At 37.4% G+C, this 22,717-nt stretch overlaps 3 protein-coding genes and 1 long non-coding RNA gene across 5 annotated transcripts in view; 3 read left to right on the plus strand and 1 right to left on the minus strand.

The window, feature by feature from the left end:
* Nucleotides 1-3,075, plus strand: part of LOC121909650 (ryanodine receptor 1-like) — a 51,877-nt gene extending 48,802 nt beyond the window's left edge. Inside the window, exons 100-106 of the mRNA XM_042430187.1 lie at nt 280-426; nt 514-648; nt 733-889; nt 1,091-1,155; nt 1,267-1,367; nt 1,448-1,499; nt 1,619-3,075. Coding sequence (XP_042286121.1) covers nt 280-426; nt 514-648; nt 733-889; nt 1,091-1,155; nt 1,267-1,367; nt 1,448-1,499; nt 1,619-1,714 — 753 coding nt within the window. The 3' untranslated portion in view covers nt 1,715-3,075. The remainder of the gene's footprint in view (nt 1-279; nt 427-513; nt 649-732; nt 890-1,090; nt 1,156-1,266; nt 1,368-1,447; nt 1,500-1,618) is intronic.
* A 199-nt stretch (nt 3,076-3,274) lies between these two features.
* On the plus strand, nt 3,275-8,188 carry LOC121910416. Its single transcript, XM_042431639.1, has 5 exons — nt 3,275-3,700; nt 4,752-5,010; nt 6,259-6,292; nt 6,644-6,818; nt 6,940-8,188. Exons 1-5 carry the CDS (start codon nt 3,595-3,597, stop codon nt 7,293-7,295), a joined length of 930 nt encoding a protein of 309 aa, XP_042287573.1. The 5' UTR covers nt 3,275-3,594; the 3' UTR covers nt 7,296-8,188.
* LOC121910417 lies at nt 4,309-12,683 on the minus strand. 2 transcript variants are annotated; one of them, XR_006099670.1, is made up of 5 exons: nt 12,286-12,683; nt 10,915-11,132; nt 10,675-10,755; nt 9,581-9,775; nt 4,309-4,535 (listed from the first exon to the last, which is right to left on the minus strand). It is a non-coding gene; the product is annotated as an uncharacterized LOC121910417 (long non-coding RNA). The 2 variants fall into 2 exon arrangements; XR_006099669.1 differs by lacking the exon at nt 10,675-10,755 and having other exon boundaries at nt 12,286-12,672.
* Nucleotides 12,684-14,399: 1,716 nt separating this feature from the next.
* sms (spermine synthase) lies at nt 14,400-21,007 on the plus strand. The gene is made up of 11 exons (XM_042432357.1): nt 14,400-14,610; nt 15,915-16,035; nt 16,572-16,659; nt 17,218-17,282; nt 17,390-17,565; nt 17,731-17,885; nt 18,025-18,114; nt 18,502-18,616; nt 18,709-18,788; nt 18,977-19,092; nt 19,774-21,007. The coding sequence occupies exons 1-11, from the start codon at nt 14,565-14,567 to the stop codon at nt 19,802-19,804; spliced, it is 1,083 nt and encodes a 360-aa protein (XP_042288291.1). The 5' UTR covers nt 14,400-14,564; the 3' UTR covers nt 19,805-21,007.
* Nucleotides 21,008-22,717: the final 1,710 nt, after the last annotated feature.

A 22,717-nucleotide genomic window follows, 5' to 3' on the forward strand; every position in this document is an offset into this window, starting at 1 on the left:
ACTAGACACAATACTATAATATACTCAACTATACTGTGTCGACAAGAGCGTATAATAAAATAAGAACTCCTCACTCAAATTAATCAAATAACTAATTTTACAGGAATTTACATGAATTGTTTAAATTATGTAAAAAACAACAAACATTATAATACTTATGACTCAGCACTTTTTTACCCAACACTGTTTGACATTATTGATCACTGTTTATGGATATCTTCTTTTAGATTTTGGATCCCACTGAGCTGTTTTCCTTTTTTTTTTTTTAATCTCTTTTAGACCTTCCTGTATCTATGTTGGTACCTGATTATGTCTTTGCTCGGGCATTACAACAACTTCTTCTTCGCCTGTCACTTGCTGGATATCGCCATGGGTGTCAAGACTCTTCGCACTATTCTGTCCTCAGTCACACACAACGGCAAACAGGCAAGTGCAGAAAAAGACCTCAACAGTATTTATATTTAGTTTTTCTTCTGTATGACTAGATTAACTCTGTTTCCTTCTTTCTGCCAGCTTATGATGACAGTGGGCTTGTTGGCAGTGGTGGTTTACCTTTACACTGTAGTCGCCTTCAATTTCTTCCGCAAGTTTTACAACAAGAGTGAGGATGAAGATGAACCAGATATGAAATGTGATGACATGATGACTGTAAGTCATTGTTGATCTAAAATGTCTTTGTCACATTCATATCTGCATACCACCCAAATGATGTGTATTTACTTTACTTTACAGTGTTACCTGTTCCACATGTACGTGGGTGTGCGTGCTGGTGGAGGCATTGGAGACGAGATTGAGGATCCAGCTGGAGATGAATACGAGTTATATCGAGTGGTCTTTGACATAACTTTCTTCTTCTTTGTCATCGTCATCCTGCTGGCCATTATTCAGGGTACGACAGTGCTGGTCTGCGAGACACTTTTCAAATGTCAAAAAAATTCATTAGACACTAATATTGGAGTGATGTTACAAGTAACAATGTGAGGAGTTTTTGGAGACTTCTTGATGTATGAAAGGGATTTCCAGGTATTTTTGGCACATAACAGATTTTATAACCACTGCTGACGATAATGTTTCTGCACATCTACTGCAGGTCTGATCATTGACGCCTTTGGAGAACTCAGAGACCAACAAGAGCAAGTCAAGGAAGACATGGAGGTATAATATAAACTGGGTCTCTCTGTTGTGACAATACTTTTAAGTTGACACTTCTTTTAACCCACTGAATGCACAATGTGGCTTTAATCCTCATCACTGATTTTTGTGCAGACAAAATGCTTCATATGTGGCATTGGAAGTGACTACTTTGATACGACACCACATGGCTTTGAGACACACACTTTCGACGAACACAACCTTGCCAATTACATGTGAGTGTCCCTCCTCTGTGTTACAGTGTGTGCATGTATGTGTGCAAATGAGAAAACATTAACATGTGAGTCTTTTTCAGGTTCTTCTTAATGTACCTTATCAACAAAGACGAGACAGAGCACACTGGACAGGTCAGTCTGATTCATTTTATCTGGGGTTTTTTAAATTTATTTATTGTTTTATTAGTAAGAGTTTCTCATCTCATGCTGCGTCATCCTTTAAAATCTTGTTCTTACATCTTCTGTTTTAGGAGTCATATGTCTGGAAGATGTACCAGGAGCGTTGTTGGGACTTCTTCCCAGCTGGAGACTGTTTCAGAAAGCAATATGAGGATCAACTTTCCTAGCCAACAAGTACTTCACACATACGGAGGGAAAGTGACAACTATTGAACTTTTTGTGTTCATCATTCCTGACAAAACTCAAAAAATAAACAAAAAAAAACATATGGATTTTGTCCTGAAAAATGCAAAATAAAGATTAACAGCATAAGCAACAGAAATACTAGAAATTCTGGTAACTTCCAAGTTATGTTCATTACAGAGACGTCATAGTTTGCAGGTGGCAAGAAATTTCAGTGTCCTTTAAGTGTTACTATAAGAAACTGGCAGTGAAGAAAGATGTTTTTATGAAAAGGGAATTCACACCAGGTTTATTTAAGTGTAATCATTTATTTAATCACATATCAAATTGCACAAAAATGTCAACCTTTTCACCAATTAATGGACATTATGGGTTTCCATAAATTACTTTAAATTTGTCTTTTGAGATAATAAAACCTCTTTTTATGTGAGAATTTGAAAAAGTGCCTAAGCAGCAACACAAGTTGCATCAACCAGCACATACAGTATGTAACTGAAGCTGTAGCTGCGAGGAAGTGATGTGTTAGCTTGCCTTACTGTCTTTACACATAATTAAATTCATTATATATTTTCTTTGTGATAATTATGTCACTTTCACTCTAACATATTTATTTGTCTCAGTAGGTTTTTTTCTTTGACAGTTGAGCTTATATGTTTGACATTAAATTATTTAATTTCATGTTTTTCAAGACAACTTAAAGTCTGTGATGATAAATTAATTCTTCATTGTAATGTGACGTTAATTTGATCTTGTACTCATTAGCATCATACTGTATGTATAATGTGTGTATGTGATCAGTATTGTTGACCACAGTGTCTCGTCTGTGAATCCTTAAATGTGGGTCCTAATCTGCAACATTTACAGTTTGGATTCAATTACTGTTCAATAAATAAATTCTGCTGAATTATATGATGAGTGATGATCAAAAGGTATTTAAATTTAGAGTCAGTTCACACCTTTGCAAAGTCACTGAAGTTTATCTAAGCTACATTTACAAATCTGCAATTTTTATAATTTAATGTATTTTCCCTTCAAGTTAAGTAAGTCACAATAAATATGTGTTAACAGTACACAATGTTGGGTTGACCTGTACTGTTTTGTGACTGCTGTGGAACTGTTGAAAGATAAATTATAAGTATTTAAGAGTATTTTGGGGCCATAGTAGTTTTCCAGCTACTCTTTACTTATTTGGCAGAGTGACATTGATTACTTTACAAACTAAAGCAGATGTCTCAGCGGCTGATTTCTGTGCCATTTGGATGAAAGGGAGTGAGCCAAAGAGGTTTACTGAAACTGATTTAATTACTTTTAACTGTATGTATGTAACACTGAACTGATATTAAAGACAAATATTAAAAAAGTTGAATCATGCTGATAAGTCTTTTTAATGGTAATTAAAATAATAAACTGTATTTATTATAGCACCTTTTAAACACAAAATGCAGCTGTGTGCTTAAATTAAATTTAAAAAAATTAAAGAGCAGTTAAAGCATTAAAATACAGTTAAAAAGAGGAAGTAAAATACTAAAAAGGTAATATATATATATACATGTCAAAAAATTAAAGTAAAACAGTAATAGTAAATATATGTATATGTAACAGCAGCAACAGTGATTTCATTACTATAACCACTTTCACCATCATCATCTTAATAATCATAATCCTGTGAAATTGAGCTGAAATGGTAGTGGAGTAACAGACACAGCTACAGACAGCAGACACCAACTGCTGCAAATGCTGCAGCGGTTTGTGTGTGGCATCTTATCACAGAACATTTTCATACCAAGCTGTTGACCTGTGGCCCTGCGGAACATCCCAGCTGAATGGGGATTAGGGCTGAGCATTAAAAGTCACATTGCATCTCATGCTTTTCACTCGTCCTGTCCTCAAACATTTCTCTCAGAGCCCTGATACACCGACCGTTACCATGAACATCTCTGGGATCCATCAGGGGATGCTCAGAATGTATGGTGAGTTGATCTTCTTCTTCACTGCCGTGGTGACATTTTGTGAGCAAAAATGATCGCCTCTCTTATAAGTAGCAGTAAGATATATTTTTGTGGTTCTCTGTAGATTTTATGGTCATTTCCAAGTTTCATGTCTGTTCACTATCAAGCTTTTATAAATGCTGGTCTTGTTTATATATTCTTATGATTTTTTTCCTGTCAGAATAAGAAAAGTGTGGAATTTTATTTTTATTCTGAATTATGGTAAGGTGTGATAATGTAAGGTGTGATAATGTTGAATAATTATTGTAATTGTATCTTGAGTCACAGTGTTCGCTCAAACTCAGAACTTTCTTCCAAAATGAAATGAGATGAATTCTTAATATAATTGACTATGCTTAGTATGATTTTAAGAAAGTAATTTTGATTATTTTCTCATCTAAATCGTCCCTTATAAACCAATTAACAGGATTTTAAAATACTATATATATATATTTTTTATTTTTTTTATTTTATTTATTTATTTATTTTTTTAAACATAAATGAAATGATTTGCAGTCAGTGGCCACAGCTGTGTCAAACCCTGATAAAAACATAATCTCACACTGTAGCTGAAAAGATTAGTACACCTGTTGTCTCAGTATGTGCTTTAATAAAGTGTGTCCATGTGTTTTTTTGTTTTTTTTACTGTATGTACTATACATATATATATATACTGACTGGTACTGTACATGTGGGATGAGTATATCCAGATGTGTGGGGTGTGATTATGCTTGATCATGCGCACACTGGTCAACATGGTCTCTTGAGCTCCACATCCACAGCCTCTTGATCCTCCAACCATCTGACTGCCTCTAATCTGTGGGGATGATAGAAATGTTCATGCTTTAATCCAGCTTTACAATGCTCCCACTGTTACCGTGATCATTGTGACAATGCTTAATACTGTCAATAAGCTTTAGATGATTTCCGTAGCATCATATCTCTGACAAGCCCTCCTTTCTCCTCTTATTTTTGTTCTGATCCTCATTTTCTCTCTTTTTCCCTTCATTTCCAATCCACCTCTCGTATCCAGGTGGATTTATTTTCAAACAGTGGAAGAAGAGGTTTCTGCTCCTGACAGCTGAAGGCAGCCTCCTTGTGTGCCACGATGCATCATCTCTACCTGACCAGCTGGTACTATTGCAGAGTAACTGTGAGGCAATTGTAGAAGGCAAGGACATCCTAGATCTGCCAAAGTTGCCCTCCGGTGGATTCAGGGATTGCTGCTTTGCACTCATCCTGCCCCAGAATAAATACCTGCTGCTGCTGGCTGACACCCATGCAGACTGCAGGTCTGGTGGTCACTGTGCTTTCTCTACAATTTACTTTGTCTTGTTCCAGGAGAATGATACACTGTCCACATCTTGGATTCAACTATAGTTTTAAGTGACAGTTTTCACAAATTTACCACCAGTTACTTGATGGAGAAGATTGATATCAATCTAATATTGTGAGTTGAATAAACAGCCAGCAGCTAGCTTGTCTAATTTAGCATAAAGAACGGGGGGAAATAGCAACCCTGGCTCTGTCCAAAAGTTAAAAAACATTAGAAGTTAATTATATCTCATTTGTTATTAGTAACATTAGTAATTAGTACAAGAACCAGAATTAGTACAAGGCTTCGCCTCTTATCCAAGGGGCCTCTTCAGTTCTAACCAATTGGTGGGGAGTCCCAGGTATTTAACCTCTGTGGGGTCGTTGTCAAAGTCATTGATACCACTTGGTTCGTTAGTGCTCCTGACTGTTGTAGCAACAGTCATTAAGAGTTGTTGGAGTCACTTTAGGCCAAGTGTAAACAATGTTTACTGTAAGTACAACAGCAGCAGTACTAACAAACCAAGTGGTATCAATGACCTTGATAACAACCCCACAGAGGTTAAATACCTGGGACTCCCCACCAGTCAGTTAGAACTGAAGAATCCCCTTGGATGAGAGTCGAAACATCTTCAGGTATCTTAAATCAAGTCCAGTTGCCCTTGATTCAACTGTCCTTGGAGAAAGTGTAAAAACACACATAGCACATGACCCCTCATAAAACCACAAGTTGTTGTTTTTACACTTCAGTTTTCCTACAGAATTTTATTTTAAAATTTGGGATAACATGTTAATTAGTGAGCTTCAGAGGTAGGCCTGTGGATTTTTTTAACCTTCAGACAGAGCCAGGCTAGCTGTTTCCCTCTGTTTCCAGTCTTTATGCTAAGCTAAGCTAACCTGGCTGTACCTTTAATGGATAGATATGATTTATGAACTCTGCAAGAAAGCTAAGGTTGTAAAAATGTATTTCCCAAAATGTTGAGCTATTTTTTAATTGCACTTATTGCTTATTACCACATTTAGTTAATCTATTCACTCCCTTTATTTACATATCTCACATGGAAAGAAGCCCAATCCTACCTCCAGATTCTCATTTTTAACTATATTATTTTCCTTTCTATATCTATGACATCTCTTTGGTTAGAGACTGTATGTACTGAAATTTATGGCTTAATGGATACATGATCTGTATGAAAGTAATAACAGAATCATCTCTTAATTTCTAGTCAATGGCTGAATGTGCTGAAAAAAGTGAAAAAGGTAAGTTAATACAACATATTTATTAAGGTTACTATGTTAGAAAATGTGAATAATTAACAAGCGCCTTATGCCTTAGCGTCCCACTCAAAACCGCAAATGTCAACCTCAAGTCAGCGAATCACCACTCTAAGTTATTAAGATTCATCCTCTGGGGACCAGGCCTATCTGTACCAAAGTTCATGGCAGTCTGTCCAGTAGTTGTTGGAATTATTATTGGTTTACACTTTTATTTAGATATATTCATAATTTATAGATTTGTTAATCGTTTCATCAACATACATCTGAATTAAATTCTTGTATTCCTTGACAAACCCATATTCTTCCTCAACAATATTTTTATTTTTCCTGCAGAGTATCTCATCACCTCTCAGTCCTTGTAAGCGACATCAGGTGCCACCACTACGCATTACTCTCAACGATCTGGTGCCCGAGCAGGAAAAAGAGCCACCAGCTCCACCAGTCAGCAACGCAGAGGCACAGGCACAGTCACCAGGGCCTATGACTCATGGTTCACCAAAGGAGAAAGGTGAGTTTGTGGTATGTGTGCTTGTTAATTATCTCATCAAAACAGGTTTTTTAGTCAAGAATTTTCATCAGTTTTTTTTATTAACATGTCTCTTGTATGTTATTTTCAAACAATCCAACAGGTAGACAATCTCCCCGTACAAATTATTACAGAGGAGGTGCACATTCAGTCGGGTGTCTGCGTCACGGCACTATCAGTAACGCCCAAGCAGTGAGGGCGGTTTATCTGCTGATGGGAGGGGCAGCTGCTTCCTCTGCTATGGGTTACCTAGGCACATGCTCACCCTCTAATCTGGAGGCCAAAGCTCCTGACCTGCCTCTCAACGCTGATTTCTCTGGCATGGGACCAGCAGGAGCAGGAGCAGGAGCGTACCACACCGTCAGCACTACCATCGACTCCCCTCACTTCAACAGCTTTGACTTTGAAGTGGCAGACTCCGACTTTGATGCTTTTGACTGCGGGGGATTTACTTTCTAATAATGTGCTGCATGGTGGCGTACGGATACAGACAGCTTTTGCATATTTCATCATCCACCCACCCTTACATCCATTATCTAGACCTGCTTATCTATAAGGGGGTCAAGGGGGGGCTGGATTGTTAAAATGACAGAACCAAAAATGAGAGTTTTCAATTCAAGATGAAGAAAAAATTTGCTACCTGAAATTCAGTCAATACTTTAAAAACAGAGATCATAAAAAACATTTCATGTTATTTTGGATTATTGGTAAATAATGTTTTACATTTTTTTAATTGAAACCCTGAATGTGTCGGTTCTTATAAATGTTAACATTTTACCAAACCTGTAAGGGCTTGACTTACTGTATTATTCAGTACTTGAGAACATATATTTTTGAAAATTATAACATTTTGTTACAATTGACAATACAGTACTTTTTAGCATGTGATTTTGAATATTTTAGTGGACACTGTACTGAGATACAGACACTGTGGTAACTATTGCAAAATGTATTTTGTGCATATTGAACACGCCTTGTATGTGTGATATTTGGCATGATGACATCATCAGCACTATCAGTGATTGTGAATGTGATTTGTTGAATACATAATATGTTATACTATGAGTATAAACGTGTGTTTGTTTTAAAGTCACAAATGCATTAAAATCCCTATTAGTTACAGTTAACCTACCACTGACTGTGGGTAAATAAACCTGCTAAGGCTCTTCCCTCAGCGTTATTGTGTGCATGTCTCATTCAAATATTCAGTTATGTTCTATGTTCTTGGTTAAAAGCACATTTGTTCTACATGTATTTGAGCACACTTGTATTAATAAAACTGATATGTGGAAATTAGTCAGTAGTCATCATATTTTGTTGTTTACTAACGACACAAGTTAAGTGATACATTTTTGAAGCCCAAGATAGTGAGATAAGGTTGTGAATGTGGTCTTAATGATTCATTGAAACTGTTGTATACCACAAAGTTACACATTCGCAGAAGGAAAAAGCTGCAACACTGCAAGATTATCTGAATGAGTTCTGTATTCAGTTCAATTAGGTTCCCATTAATACTCTGTGCCAACCTCAACCTGGGTTCAAATCCACTAGCAAATGTTTTGTTTTGGGTGTGTTCTCATTACTGTCATACCAACCTGCCCCATCAGTAAGAAAGTAAAACCAGTTAACTGTACCAAGATACAGACATTGTGGTAATTACTGCAACATGTATTTTGTTTATTGAACACACCCTGTATGTGTGATATTTTCCATGATGACATCATCAGTGCTGTCAGTGATTGTGAATGTGATAAGAATTTGCTGAATACTGTGAGCATAAACAGTAACTATGCCATAGATACAAACAGAATATTTAGTTGGGAATGACCTTTTCGCCAGTGCAAATAGTGCCTGATCATGATTACTGCAGTACTCCGTGCCAGTGGCTTTAAGGGAGACACAGGCTCATAATGTGAGACTTGACATAGGTGTTATCCTGAGCTTCAGTGTGCTTAAAAGACTAATAAGCGTCCAATAAGAGACCACATAGTTTCAGTTGTAACGTGTTTCAGCCGTTGACTGTATATAAAGACGGATGACACACCACTATGGGAAAGTGAAGCCAAACAAGTATATCCAGCTGCAGCACTAACATGCGATATCTACACCACACACCCACTTTACTGCATGACACACCCACTTTACTGATTTAGGAATGAAGAAGGGGACGGTTAGGGTTAGAGGTCAGGGGTGTGTGTTGTGTAGGGTTAGGGTAAGTCCAAAATGGCTGAGATGCAGGATTGGCAGGTTTTGAAGGAGCATGAAAACTTTTGTATCAAGTTTCAACACAAGATTAAGAATCTTTTTCAGGATAAATACCAGTAATATCTGGATCGAAATATCCAAATATTAAGACTAAGGAAAAACATATGGTAGACTAATGTGTTTTTTAACTAGATCTAGATCATTTTAAATTGACCTTTCTCTATTGACATATTCCTTTCTCATTATTTAATCTCAAGTGATCTTCAGAAGAAACGCATCGCTTGAGAACCAAATCAGAAATGAAAAAAAATGTTGTGTGTAGTAATGTGATGTTTAAATTAATTCCTGTTAAAAGAATTTGTGAAATTAACTATGTAATGAACATTTTCAAGAATAGCGAGTGTTCTAAAAAAAAAAATTGGTGTTCATAGTTCATTTTGTCAAATGAAGAGGAAACACAATTACATTCAACTGAGGATATGTTGAAAATACATCAGAATGGATATTTTTTAAAAAGGTTATGGAACTGAATGGCTCACCATTTTCTTCTTCTTTAATTTTCCTCCAACTCTTTCTGTCTTGGGCCTGGAGCTCCTCGTAATTCTCACAGAGCTGATCGATGATGTCATCCTAAGCCACAGTGTTAGCAGACATGGTAAGCTGTTGGTTTCTGAGGATTTCCTCCTTCTCCTCTATAATTTCCTCTAGTTTCATGAGAACCTTCATTTGAAAGTCTGAAAAAACAACAATTTAATTAGTTTTAAAACACGATCTTGTGTACATGGCAGCCATCATTAGTGCATAATTTATAAATGTAAAGGCCCTGTACATCCACACGTGTTTGTATTAATTCTGGGTGATTAGATCTCTGCTCAGGTTTACTTTAGTCAAAGCAACAAAAGGAATTAAGTTTACAGAACTCCAAGTGCTAATATGAATGGTTGTGTCGTGTGCTGCACGTTAAAGAGTGATAATGGTCAGGAAACTACTAAAATAAAATGCATGTTGCATGTGACGCAGCAGGTATGAATCTCTGTTAGTTTATGAACAAACACCAGCAGGCAGATACTGTGCTGTGTTCTTGTTGGGAAAAACAATTGCAAATTCAAGAAAGGTTTGTATTATAGCCAACACACTGCAGCATGACAGGTTTCATGAAAAAGCTTTGAGATCTAATGTGAGACCAACTGAATGATAGGCCATAAAAAAGTATGCAATGCTGATTTATTTCTGTGTGAAATATAATGTTGTTAGTCTCCATGTTAAGATGAATTTAGAATCATTATAATAGGCCCCAATAAAAACTGTACAATGGAAACAGGAGCTGTTGATAATCAGCTGTTTCTTCTGTTACCTTAATTCATGGGCTTGATGCATTTTAGGCCACATTGTCTCTGATTTGCACATTATCAGATATGTTCTCAAATAAGTTTGTACATGTTTGTGATGGTTTGTAACAGACAATCAGATCTCCTAACATCAACAAAAATACTAGCCAAACAAAGTCAATTAAGTCTAAAATAGTAGTTTACATGCGACTTGTGAAATGTGAAATTTACACGATAATACATGTCAACTGAGGATATTAATTTTTATGTTGTTTTCATTGTTTTTTGCTGTCAAATTAAATTACCATCTCTCTTTTGGTTAGTATTGTCAGTGAGGAAAACTGTTCAACTGGTTGCTGGATGTGGTCACACAGATTCTGACGAGTCTGACGAAAGAGTATCAGAGCAGAAAAAATGAATCAGTGAAGAGCAAACCTAAATATGAGAGAGGTAATACATGAAAATTACTTAATACAGCAATCAAGAGCTCTCTCACCTTCTCTTGTTATGTGTTGAGTTAACGATTTAACTTGTGATCAACTTACAAAAGGGCTTGATGGTTGGTAGCCAAGGGTAAGGACGTGAATGATGTCTCTGTTGCCGTGGAAACTAACACTAGACTCCAGGATGTGTGACCTCAGCAGCAATCTGTGAGGATTGAAGGCCAGGTCAAGAGACATGTCCCTCGGGATGGAGGACTGAGGAGTAGCCAGGAGAAGGTGGATGGAGGCCTCTCTGGGAAGCCAGGTGCCTCTCTGTGAAACTAGAGAACACACACACGCGTCTATCATCGTGCTCTTTTAAGCCCTTGAAAAAAAAGGTGTTCATACGCCACTGATTGCTCTATTTGACAGTAATCACATAATCCTGAGGGATGTTTGTTTCACACATCACACTACTAGCCTACTCAATTCTTGATTGGCCAATGGCGCATGCCAATTTTCTCCAATGTGTGCAAGGGGAGGAGGCTTTGCTGTGTGCCAGAGAACGAGAACATAATTTATGATGCAACAATGACTGAAAAAAATGATTGAAATATTTTTCTTTTTTAATTTTTCTATCACTTTTGAGTTGCAAGATTTGATAACCCAATGTGGCATTTTACTAGCCCTGGGCAATTGGGCAAACCTTATTGTTGAACCATGGAGTGGAAGAAATGAGTCTAAAAAATATATTTGCCATCGAGTTAGAGAGTCTGTTCCATTATTTGAAAGAAACTGAGCTGGTCAAAAGAATTTAGTGTTCAGTGAAATACAGAGGATGGGTCATATTATCGATATGCAAGAATGTTGCTTCATGTCTTTGACGCTCTGTGTCCTTGTTCTGTTTCATCTTCTTAAATGAAGATTAAACATGACAATTAACTTTAGTCTTTGTTGTTATTTGATAACCACCAATAATTAAAACAATTTGTATAGGGGCAAATAAAAATTGACTTTGGACAAGTGTGTAGATTTCTGACACACTTGCCTGACCGGGCAAGTGCTTCAGCTAGGGGATAGAAAGAACTGTTTTTTTATTTAGATCATCATAGATATATGATGAGAACATCTATGTACTAAAGCAAGGAATCTCTGTTTGTCTGTGTGTCTGTGTGTATGTCCTTTGCGTATCTCTTGAACCATTCATCAGATCAGCTCCACAACCACCTTTGCTGGTGCATTGCTGGGGACCAAAGGGAGTGCAGTGTCGAATTTGGTGCAATTTGGAAATGCGATATGTTTAATATTAATAAACTTTGAATAAACCAGAGATCAGCCAGCCCCTCCTCTTTGTGCAGCGGCAGGGCGGAGCTTCAAGGCTCTGCCTGCTAACTCCAGCAGGGATGAGCAAGACACCAGTGAGAGAAAGTTGCCCTAAAACGAGAATAGTAAACAGCAAAAACAGAACTTTTAATCAAGAATGGACATTCTTACCCCATATCTAAACAGAAAGTGTAGTGTTAGCAGCACTTCTAGCAGATCAGCAAGTGAATACAAAGGAGGCGTTCAGGTACATGGTTGAGCAAAGGTCACCCACGTTTTCGAAGAGCTCAAATCCCAATACACAATGACTAGTTAAGCGCATAAAACGGAGCAAATACTTCCACGGGTAGGTCACAACTAGTTTGTCTCATATGTTCTGAGACCGTGGCGATTGTGAAGCGCCACTACAGACAAAGCACAAATCTTTTGAGCAAACATAGCGAGCAGGAGATCAGCAGCCGCCAGTGAACCGTTGTGTTTATACAGGAGGCATTCAGGTACATGGTTGAGCGTAGGTCACCTGTGTTCTGGAAGCGCCCAGTACACAATGACTGTAGTTAAGCACGTAAAACGAAGCAAATTTTTTCCACGGGCAGTTCAAAACCATTTCGTCTCATATGCTGACACGCCACTAAAAATAAAACACAAATATTTGTAGCAAACATACCCACTAAAATCCGAACTGAAGGCACAGAAAACAGGATCAATCTAAGAGCCCAATATGATTGATCCACTTTGTTTTAGGATGCACCTTATTTTATTTTTAAATGCAGAACTTATTTTAGGCTACTTGAAATGAGAAAAGAACATTTACTTGCAAATAGAGTACTTATCATTTATACCATCTGTGTATAATAGATTGTTAGTCTTTTCATGTTGTTGGTGTATATGCTCATTCACACCCCACATCAACTGTATTAATTTGTCTGTGTTGAAGCAGCGGCCTGAGGCCAAACAATCCGGACAGGCACGTTTTGAACTGCAGTAAAAGAAGCTTAACAAAACTCTGCCAAACATACATAAGTCCCTGCTAACCAGCAATTCAACTTCTCTTAATTGCCTAAATAACAGGGAGAAGATTGATGTCCATAACTTTTTTTTTTGATCTTTAGAAATTTTATTACAGTGTCTTTAACAGCAATGTCACAGAATTCAGTAAGAGGTTTAAACCTGATACTTCAGAGAATATAGCAGATAGAGTCAAAGGAACTTCTTTAGTAAAAATAATGTATCTGCATCTGCTAGTTGTGATATTTTGAGTTCCTCAACGAAAACATCACTATCATTAAAAGAGTTCTGTAATATTAAATAGTTTAAAACTTGAGCAACAAGCAAGCAGATGTAAGGGGAAGCTGGACAAACTTGCCGCACACCTTTGTTTACACTTAATCTGCGAGACGCACCACATGACAGAGCTATTATCTTCGTAAGTGTTTTGACAGCTCTTATGAAAAATATCCGAAAGTTTAAAAAAAAGACAGAGTATAAAAAATAGAGAAAAATACCTTCTGGAAGTCTAGAAAAAGAATTACAGGGTCACTAGAGATTAGTTTTCTATAATTAACCAAATCTAAGACTAATCTAATATTATTAGAAATATGACGTGCAGGCATGAATCCGCTTTGAGATTCATGAATAATGTCATTCATCCATTTTCAGCCGTCTAGCCAGAACAGAAGCAAGAATCTTATAATCATTGTTCAGTAATGTAATGCCACGTCAATTATCGATGATTAGAGGGTCCTTATTTGGCTTTGTTATTGGAGTTATTAGACCCTGTTTCATTGAATGAGGCCATACTCTTCTTCACTGATGGCTTCACTGAAAACAGGAATTTTAAAATTTTGGTAGCAAATGCATGATAAAATTCTGAAATAAGGCCATCATTTCCTGGTGATCTGTTGAGTTTAACATTTTTAATACTCCACTTCATTTCTTCAGTAGATAAAGTTTCGTCACATTCCTCTTTGAAGCTATTACTTGCTTTTTTGACATCTTTCAAAGAGTTGAATATACTAAAACTATTATATCATTTTTATATAGATCTACATAAAAACACATTTTGAAATCACAGTATAATTCTCTGTTACAGAGATCTCTATGTTTAATTTCTCTCTAAATTTCTAGAGATCCATTTTAATCTGGATCGTATAAAAATCATCCTTGACTTATTCTCGTAATATTAGGACTTTTTTCTTATAGGAAAACAAATGTTTTCTCTCAGTGTGGCCCTGGCACTCCGTTATAAAAGCCGGCGGAGGTGGAAGCGGAGGATTTCTCTCTCGCCTTGTCCGGTACTCTCTGCCGCCGGTCGCCGCTCGGAGCGCAGTGAGGCAGGAGCGAGAGGCAGCAACGGTCCCAGCAGTTGTAGCAGGGCCCTCCCATCTGTCTCTGCAGATAAATACTCGCAGCCTGCCTATTCCAGGCATGGATGACGGTTGCACTCAGACATGGCACTGCGACATTATACTCTCGACTTCAGCCTCTCCGCGGCAGGTAAGAGGAGCACAATGAGCGGCTGAACGCAGGTAGCGCATCCAGGTTACAGCCACTGCATTTGGGCAGCATGCTAGCTAGCCAGCCGGCTAGCTTGCTAATGTTAACCTGCTAGTCTGTCACTGCCCTTCAAAACAGTGTCGTTATATCGATTTGTATGAACCGTGGTTGATAACGGTGCGTGCGTTTGTATACTGTGACAAGCTGGCGTTTAAAAGTGACACTTATTGCAGCGTTAGGTAAAATATTTCCATTGTAATGTCATTTACATGGTGGAGTGTTGTTAAACGTGACACACTGCTTGAACTTGTTGTCTATTCACTATTCACCTCTTTGGCTATTATGTTTAATCCAGGGCTGTCGCACAGGAAGTGGCGCATTTTCTGCCATTTTTGTAGTTTTATGTGTCGAAATTGCCTAAACATTTTATATGAAGGGTTAACTGTCACTGACAATAAGACATGTGACTGTGAATTCAAATTCAAAGAGCCTTATTGGCATGAACATAACAAATACAGTACTGCCAAAGCACTATACTGAGATGCAGTGTATTGAATGGTGTTCCTAATATTTTGCCTCTCCTCATGTATGTTAATGGAGTGGGCAAAATATTAGGAACACCATTCAATGTAATGCACTCCAGTACACCACCACCACCCACTATCTCAATAATAAACATAAAGTAGAATTATCACCTTTCTGACAATGTCAACAAAAACTGAACATGTATATGCTTTGTAAATGTAGATTTTATGGCAGAGCTGTTGTATTGGATTGCATTAGATCGCACAGGTGTGTGTATATATATAGGTTTGAACTTCTACTAATCTGGTAAGAATGTGTGTCATGAAATACATACTGTATGTTATTACATATGTGGTGCAAGTACTTGCTTTACATGATCATAGCATACAAAATATGATGCATTGCATTACAGTGCATTTATCTACCCAACAGTAAATTAAATTTTGAAAATTAGTTCAATTTCAACCAGCTACAGCATTTAAAATGCTGCTTACATTGTAATGATTCAATTATAATAATCCAGTAATGTAATATATAACATTGTAACACTGACAGGAACCTCTCTGCCTGCATAGTTTTACTAAAATAATTTTTATTTTGTTAATACTTCTGCAATTCTGAGTGCATAACTTTTACCTGTAATGTAGTATTTTTACATTCTTGTATTGCTACTTTGACTGAGGAATCTTAATACTTCTTTGACCACTGATGCAGAGAATGTATAAAGAAATGCAAATAATTTAATTTTTTCATTGTTCCTTCCTTTTTCTTTTTCCCAGCTGACTCTGCTTCGACAGTTTCTGGTCTACTGTCCATATTTCATGAGCAGGAAATGACAGAGACTGTTCATGACACAGAAGGACATGGATACCTTGCTACGTTTGTGGGCAAGAATGGCCGGTATGACCACCATTATTAACATGCCACATAAGTCTGTTTGACAAGCAAAGCTTTGTGTCTTGTTTGGCCTGTTGTGCAAAGGCAGGAATTTCCAGAAACATCTGGAATCTTGAGATCTTGCAAAACAACAACACATGGACAGTTTTGTTGTAAGAACTAAAAGATGTTGGAGATTGACACTAGATAATCCGAATTTTCAGGCTTTCAAACACCACAGTGAAGTAAAAGTGAGGAATAAGAAAAAAGTAAGGATAAGATAACCAGATGTGTGAGCTCAAACATTAAGCTTCTCCAGAAATTGTTGGTAGGCTGCAGACTAGTTTGTTTTGGTTTTTTTTGCTGACGTAGCTGTTTCCATTACAAAGTTGGTGCTGATGTTGACAAGCTACCTGGAATTGAAGCAGGCAATTGTTGCACAGCCACATTTTGAGGTGACAGGGTGTGAATTATTGATAATATAGATTTTAGGTGGAGTAAATAAAATGCCCTTCTCACTTTGTGTCCGTCTTTTTATCTTTACCTCTTGAACTTCTCAGGCTTGTTATTCTGCGTGTGCACTCCCATGGGTTGATCACCATTGATCTGCAGTGCTATGAAGAGGATAACATTGCACAACTAGACAATGTAGGTGACTTTGAATGTAAAAAAAAAACCTTTAAGTATTCATCAGTTTCTCAAAGGCCAAAACACACAGGGGGCACCACAGTGCAGTATGTCATGTGGTGTTAACATTTTAGCTTTTTTTTAACTCATAAAATTCAGCTTTATAACTTAATAACTACACACGGAGTAAGTCTCTACTGTAAATCACCTTTTATAATATTTCCTTGAAACATTAAAAAATGTTGCAAGGACATGATGGTAGAACTTTTCCTTCTTAAATGTGTCCAACATTGTTGCATAAACATGTTGTTTACATGCCTCAGCTACCCGAACATGCTATTTCCCATAGACAGTACATCTGGCTGTCCATGAAAAATACACTTGTCTCCTAAATGCTGTGGAGCATCGTGTAGATACACACAGGACAGTGAAATGATAAGGCTGCCGCATTGTTCGCTATCTATGTGTTTTAGCGTTAGAGTACTGCCCATGTAACACTGTGAAATATCTCACTGTTTGACGAAAATTGAGGTGCACTTGAACTTTTATGGTGTTTCAGAGTCAATTGTTTCTCCACAGCTTTTAAATGCACTGGAGAAGAAGCTTAAGGTTCTCTTAAATGGCAATATTACAAGGATTAAAAGGTAAGTATCTGGAGGTGTTTGGCTTTGCTCATGTCGTAGAAACATGATCGCCATATTTCCCGGAGCTTGCCTGTTGCAGTAATATCAATTTATCGTATCGTTCCAAGACTCCCGGCCCTCGTACGAGGAGCAAAAGTGGACCGATATTGGCCCACAGCTGACGGCAGACTGATGGAGTATGACATAGACCAGGTGTTGTACGAGGAAGATTCTGCATACCAAAACATAAAAATACTGCGCTCGCAGCAGTTTGGAAATATGCTCGTCCTCAATGGAGATGTTAGTAAGTGCATACAACACACAACACACAACACACAAGATAATGTGATAATGCCATATATAAGATTAAGTATGCATTTAAATTCACTGTTTGTTGTGTTGTGATGTTCATACATGAAACATTATAGTTTGTATTATTATATGTAAGAGTTAACTGTTTTATTTGCAGACCTTGCAGAGAGTGATTTGCCCTACACTGAAGCCATCATGGGTAGTGGGAAAGAGGATTATGCGGGGAAGGAGGTGCTGATATTAGGAGGCGGTGATGGAGGCATACTTGCTGAGGCGGTCAAACAAAAGCCAAAGATGATCACCATGGTGGAGATATCCTTTAATGAGTTCTGCTCTGCAATATATTCATTGATACCCCCCCAAGGCAATGTGTTTTTCTTCTCTACACAAATACATATTATTGTAAATTTAAATCTGCACCTGATTGATGATTCCTTAACAAGATATATACATTGACCAGAAGGTGATAGACGGGTGCAAAACGCACATGAGAAAGACCTGCGGCAATGTGCTCGACAACCTGAAGGGAGACTGTTACCAAGTGAGTGTTAGCAAAATTATATCTTAAGACCGTATAAATGTCTTTACCAAAAAGAACATTTTGGATCCCTGAGAAAAGATGCCTTTTCTACTCTTCAGAAGTAAGTGACAGTCGACCACTTTTACCATTAATCCAAAGTTTCAGATGTGCGTTTTCATGTGTGACTTTGTATTTCAGTACTTAAATGTGTTGTAGAGTGAAGACAATCTGTTCACTGCACATATGACTGAAAATACACTGAAGTAGCAAAGTTTCAGTTCTCAGTTTGAGATTTTACTGATTTTGAACCGAGAACAACATAAGTGCACTTCTTGAATGTTCTTACACACAGATTTTCACAGCAAATGTAGTTGTAACTTGTGGATTCTTCTTGTCTCACAATTACAGATTCTAGTTGAAGACTGCGTCCCTGTGCTGAAGAAGTACGTCCAAGAAGGAAAGACATTTGATTACATAATTAATGACCTCACTGCAGTCCCAATATCCACAGAACCAGAAGAAGGTTTGTGAATTTCGTCAGATATTTCCTGTGTACATGTACAGAGATGCTTGTTAGTCGGATTATGTGTGAACTTGTCTGCCTGGTTGTTGCAGACTCTACATGGGAGTTCCTGCGACTCATCTTAGATCTGTCGATAAAAATCCTGCATCCCTCTGGGAAATATTTCACACAGGTGAGTCATGTCCGTCTGCTGAATATGTCTAGGCATGGCAATCTGCTAACACAGGGAGATTTTATCACTATTTATTTTATTGTGGCCACCACCCTCCAGTAACGGTTGAAAAAAAGCATTTGCTACAGTATATGTGTCTTGTGACATTTTCTTTTCTTTCTCTCTCTCTCTCTGCTACTGGTCATCAGGGTAACAGCGTGAATCTGACAGAGGCACTGAGTCTGTATGAGGAACAGCTTGGCAAGCTCTCCTGTCCCGTGGACTTCTCCAAAGAGGTGGTGTGTGTGCCCTCCTACATGGAGCTGTATCCTTTCATTACCTCTGAGCTTTTGGATTTTGTGGTGTAAAGTTGTAGTGCAGGTCAAACAAACAAACCACAGTGAGTGAAATAAGTTACAAAACTTTCATATCCTATTTACTATTCTATAACAACCCTGAAAATATGTTAATATTTTACTGTCTTAAATGAGTATTATGGTTTATTACAATGTGGATCTCATTGTTTTTATTGGTATTTAAGCATGGTTATACAGGACTGGGGTTGCAAGTTTGATAGACCAAAAAGAAAATGAATTAATAAGATTGACAAAAACAAAAATCTAGAAATAAGACCATCTGTTTTGCAACTGGGTGTTTGGAGAGAGGTATGCTCCTTGATCTAACATAAGTGCATCTCCATAATTGGAGATAAAAAAAGAGGTGTCAGGTATGTTGAAATATTTCTGACCAACAGGCCCATAGATGGATGAAACTGTTGTCGTCTGAATGCTCCTGGTTTTTTTCCCCGTCAAGCTTTGAACAGTGTCATCATAACCAATAGAAAAATAATGGACAAGACTACAAAAAATAGACCCAAGTTGTAATAAATTTTAATTATCTTTTGAGATCATTTGTTCATACATTCCTAAATGGGGGCAAAGCAATATTGTACATGTTTGCATGCTGTCATATTTTGTTGTGTACAGTCCTTAATTTGCTGAATCAGGTGGGTTTTCTACACCGTGTGGAAGAAGTGAAGAACTCCTGTTTTCTCTGCTTGGATCCCCAGCTGCTGGAATGTGAATAGTCCTTCCGTTACTGCTGTAGCCTTAAAGGTGTGTTCAGACTGAGCGTGGCATGAAAATTAGAGGCAAAACAAAGTGCATTGCTATGTGAGCTTTAAAGTTTTTTTTTTCCATACAGAAATGTAAAAAAAAAAAGGAGTGGGTCTGCTGAAATATAACAAAAATAACGAGTTCCTGCAATGTAAAATGAGTCTAAGTCTGAGAAGATTTTACATAAACAGGCTCACTCCACACACTCATGGCAGTCGATGCCTATTATTAGTGAGCTGGCCAGCTACAGCTAACATCTGTACTGTAATTGGGTGTTTGTGAATATTTAGCATGTGCTGCAAATACACTCCAGGTAGTGTGAATAAATCAAGATTTTAAAAAAAACACTCAGAGTTCAGTCTGAACACATCTAAAGGGGCATAATGATAGTTTTATTATCCCCTCTGTCAACCCCATTCTACCCACATTTTCCAACTCTTTCTCCCTGTTTTAGTTGTGTTTTATTATTGTTTGCTGCAACTTATCGGGTTGTGTTTTGTTTGTGTTACTTAATTTGGAATGTCCATTTGCATGCACTCTGAAGGAACTGTTAGATGTTAAAACACTGATTTGATACACTGATAATGTGGTGTAACTCATCTTCCAACAAGGCGACAGGCGTTTGTTCTCATTCTTTAGGTTGTTTTTTTTTTTTTTTTTTGCTTTGCTCTTAAAGTGCTGAGTCAGAGCTCAAATTGTGTGATTCACCGATTTCAAGTCTCAGCCCAGCTGCATTGAGTTGTTTTTAAGCTCTATTTTTGTTACTACCACGCACATGTGATCATGCCCAGTGAGACTGATGTGTCCAAATGTCCAAATGTGTTTTTAAAAGGGAAATGATTCCACCACTTTAATGCCACCTCTGTGCTTGTGCTGTTCTTATGTCATGTTTTATTAGCAACTTTGGTTTCTCCTGATATATTTTAAGTTTTTTAAGACTATATTAGGTGCATGTAAAGGACGGTGAATGTAGCTTGCATATACAGTATACAGCACGTTTACACGTGAGCAACCCTGTGGGACCCAGTTACATTTATTTATTCAATATAATTTCACCAAATGCTGTTCTGTCCCACTTGAGATAATTTTGTGACCATCTACAATTAAAATGTTTTTGGGGGAAAATGTTTTGGCTTTTTTTTTCTGAAAAGAAATGGAATTGGTGAATATTAATTAAGGACACCTATAAAGTATTTTAAGAAAGTATAATATGTCAATATATACAGTGATCAGGAAAGCAGTGTAGATATGTTATGAGCCATTCATAGTGTTTTGCATAATTGTTTCTAAAACCAGTGTGGTAGAGTTGGGGTTTCTGGCACAACTTCACCTATTTCCAAGGTTCAAGGAGAGGAGAGGCCAAAACTTCAGTAACACTTGTAGTATACAGAACAACTTTATTGTTATACCAACGGGTTTTGGCTTGTGGCCTTCCAAAACCAAAACCAAAACCAAACCAGTGTGTTTTGCGGATGTGTGATCAACAGGAAAAAAAAATCGGCAGCAGCTTTGTAATTGATTAATACTTTATCTTTTTTGAAGCAAACATACCAAAAATACCCTGGCTCCAGCCTCTGAAATCTGAAGATTTACTGCTTTTGTCTTGTGTGATAGTAAATGAAATATCTTTGAGTTTTGGACAGAAAACAATCAATTTAGAAGAAAAGCTGAGATATTGTGCCCCAAAGTGTTCAATATTAAATAATTATAAAATAAAATATGAATAAATTGTTTAATATATATAATTTTTACATACATTTTCAAATTGGCCATCATAACGTTATACTGGTGAACCAACCGCTACTGACACCTTATGGCCAGAAGTGTAATAACCCCTGATCATCACACAGTTGTAAAGCCAAATTAGAGGAAAACGTGGGCATTATATTTTGTGTGCATTTATACGATGTAGTGGTTTTCCAATAAGTCACTGAGATGCTGCATGTCTGCGAACTTAACTGACGCGTCAGCAGTGTGACGCACAAACCAATTACAATGTCCAGACGTTTATTTTGCTTTTGCTGCTCCAGTTATTGCTCACAAATATTTACGAAGTTTCTCGCATCCAGGTAGGACATCATTAATCACACAGTTAGATAGCCTTACCAAACTTGAGCTACTGCTACACTACACTACCATCATCCTGCACAGTGAAGCTCAAACATCCAACTGAAGCAACAAGGACAAAAACACCTTTTTGAGTGGAGGAGACTTTAAACTTGCAAACACATCAGAAGAAATAATCATTAATGAAAATAATCATTTGCTACTCTAATTAACATAGTAGTAAACTGGCGTGTCTAAGTTTAAGAGTCAATTTTTCTGCACATGTTTTGGTTGTTTATGTCTCAGGAGAAAATATGCTGATGATTTGACTCTGGACTGGAGTTGATAATAGGTAATGTGATATTTTTTTAACTTTATTAATTTCTATAAAATTTAAAGTACTATTGGGACACAATTAAACAACACCACAGTACAATGTTATGGGTTGTTCAGGATCCCCTGGAAAAGCAGTGCAAATGGTGTATAATGGTAGCTCAGGCAGAGCACTGAAGTAGCACTGGCATTAGTTAAATGGCATCACATGCTTCAATCAGTTTTGACTTCCTGCTCACATGTGCAGGCAGCTGTTATATCTTCCTCTTACTGTTACTCTGCTGATCTACTCATGAAAACACTGTTTACTGCTGCAACCTCCTCCACCATCCCAACATCACAACCTCTGTTTGGTTTTTGGTGAGGGCCCTGCGCACCCATGACACACCTACACAGCTGATCATACCTCATTGTGTGGGTGTACACAGACTTATTGTCATGTCCCTGAGTCCCCTC

Source organism: Thunnus maccoyii, chromosome 13, assembly GCF_910596095.1.
Source record: "Thunnus maccoyii chromosome 13, fThuMac1.1, whole genome shotgun sequence".
Classification (NCBI taxonomy): domain Eukaryota; kingdom Metazoa; phylum Chordata; class Actinopteri; order Scombriformes; family Scombridae; genus Thunnus; species Thunnus maccoyii.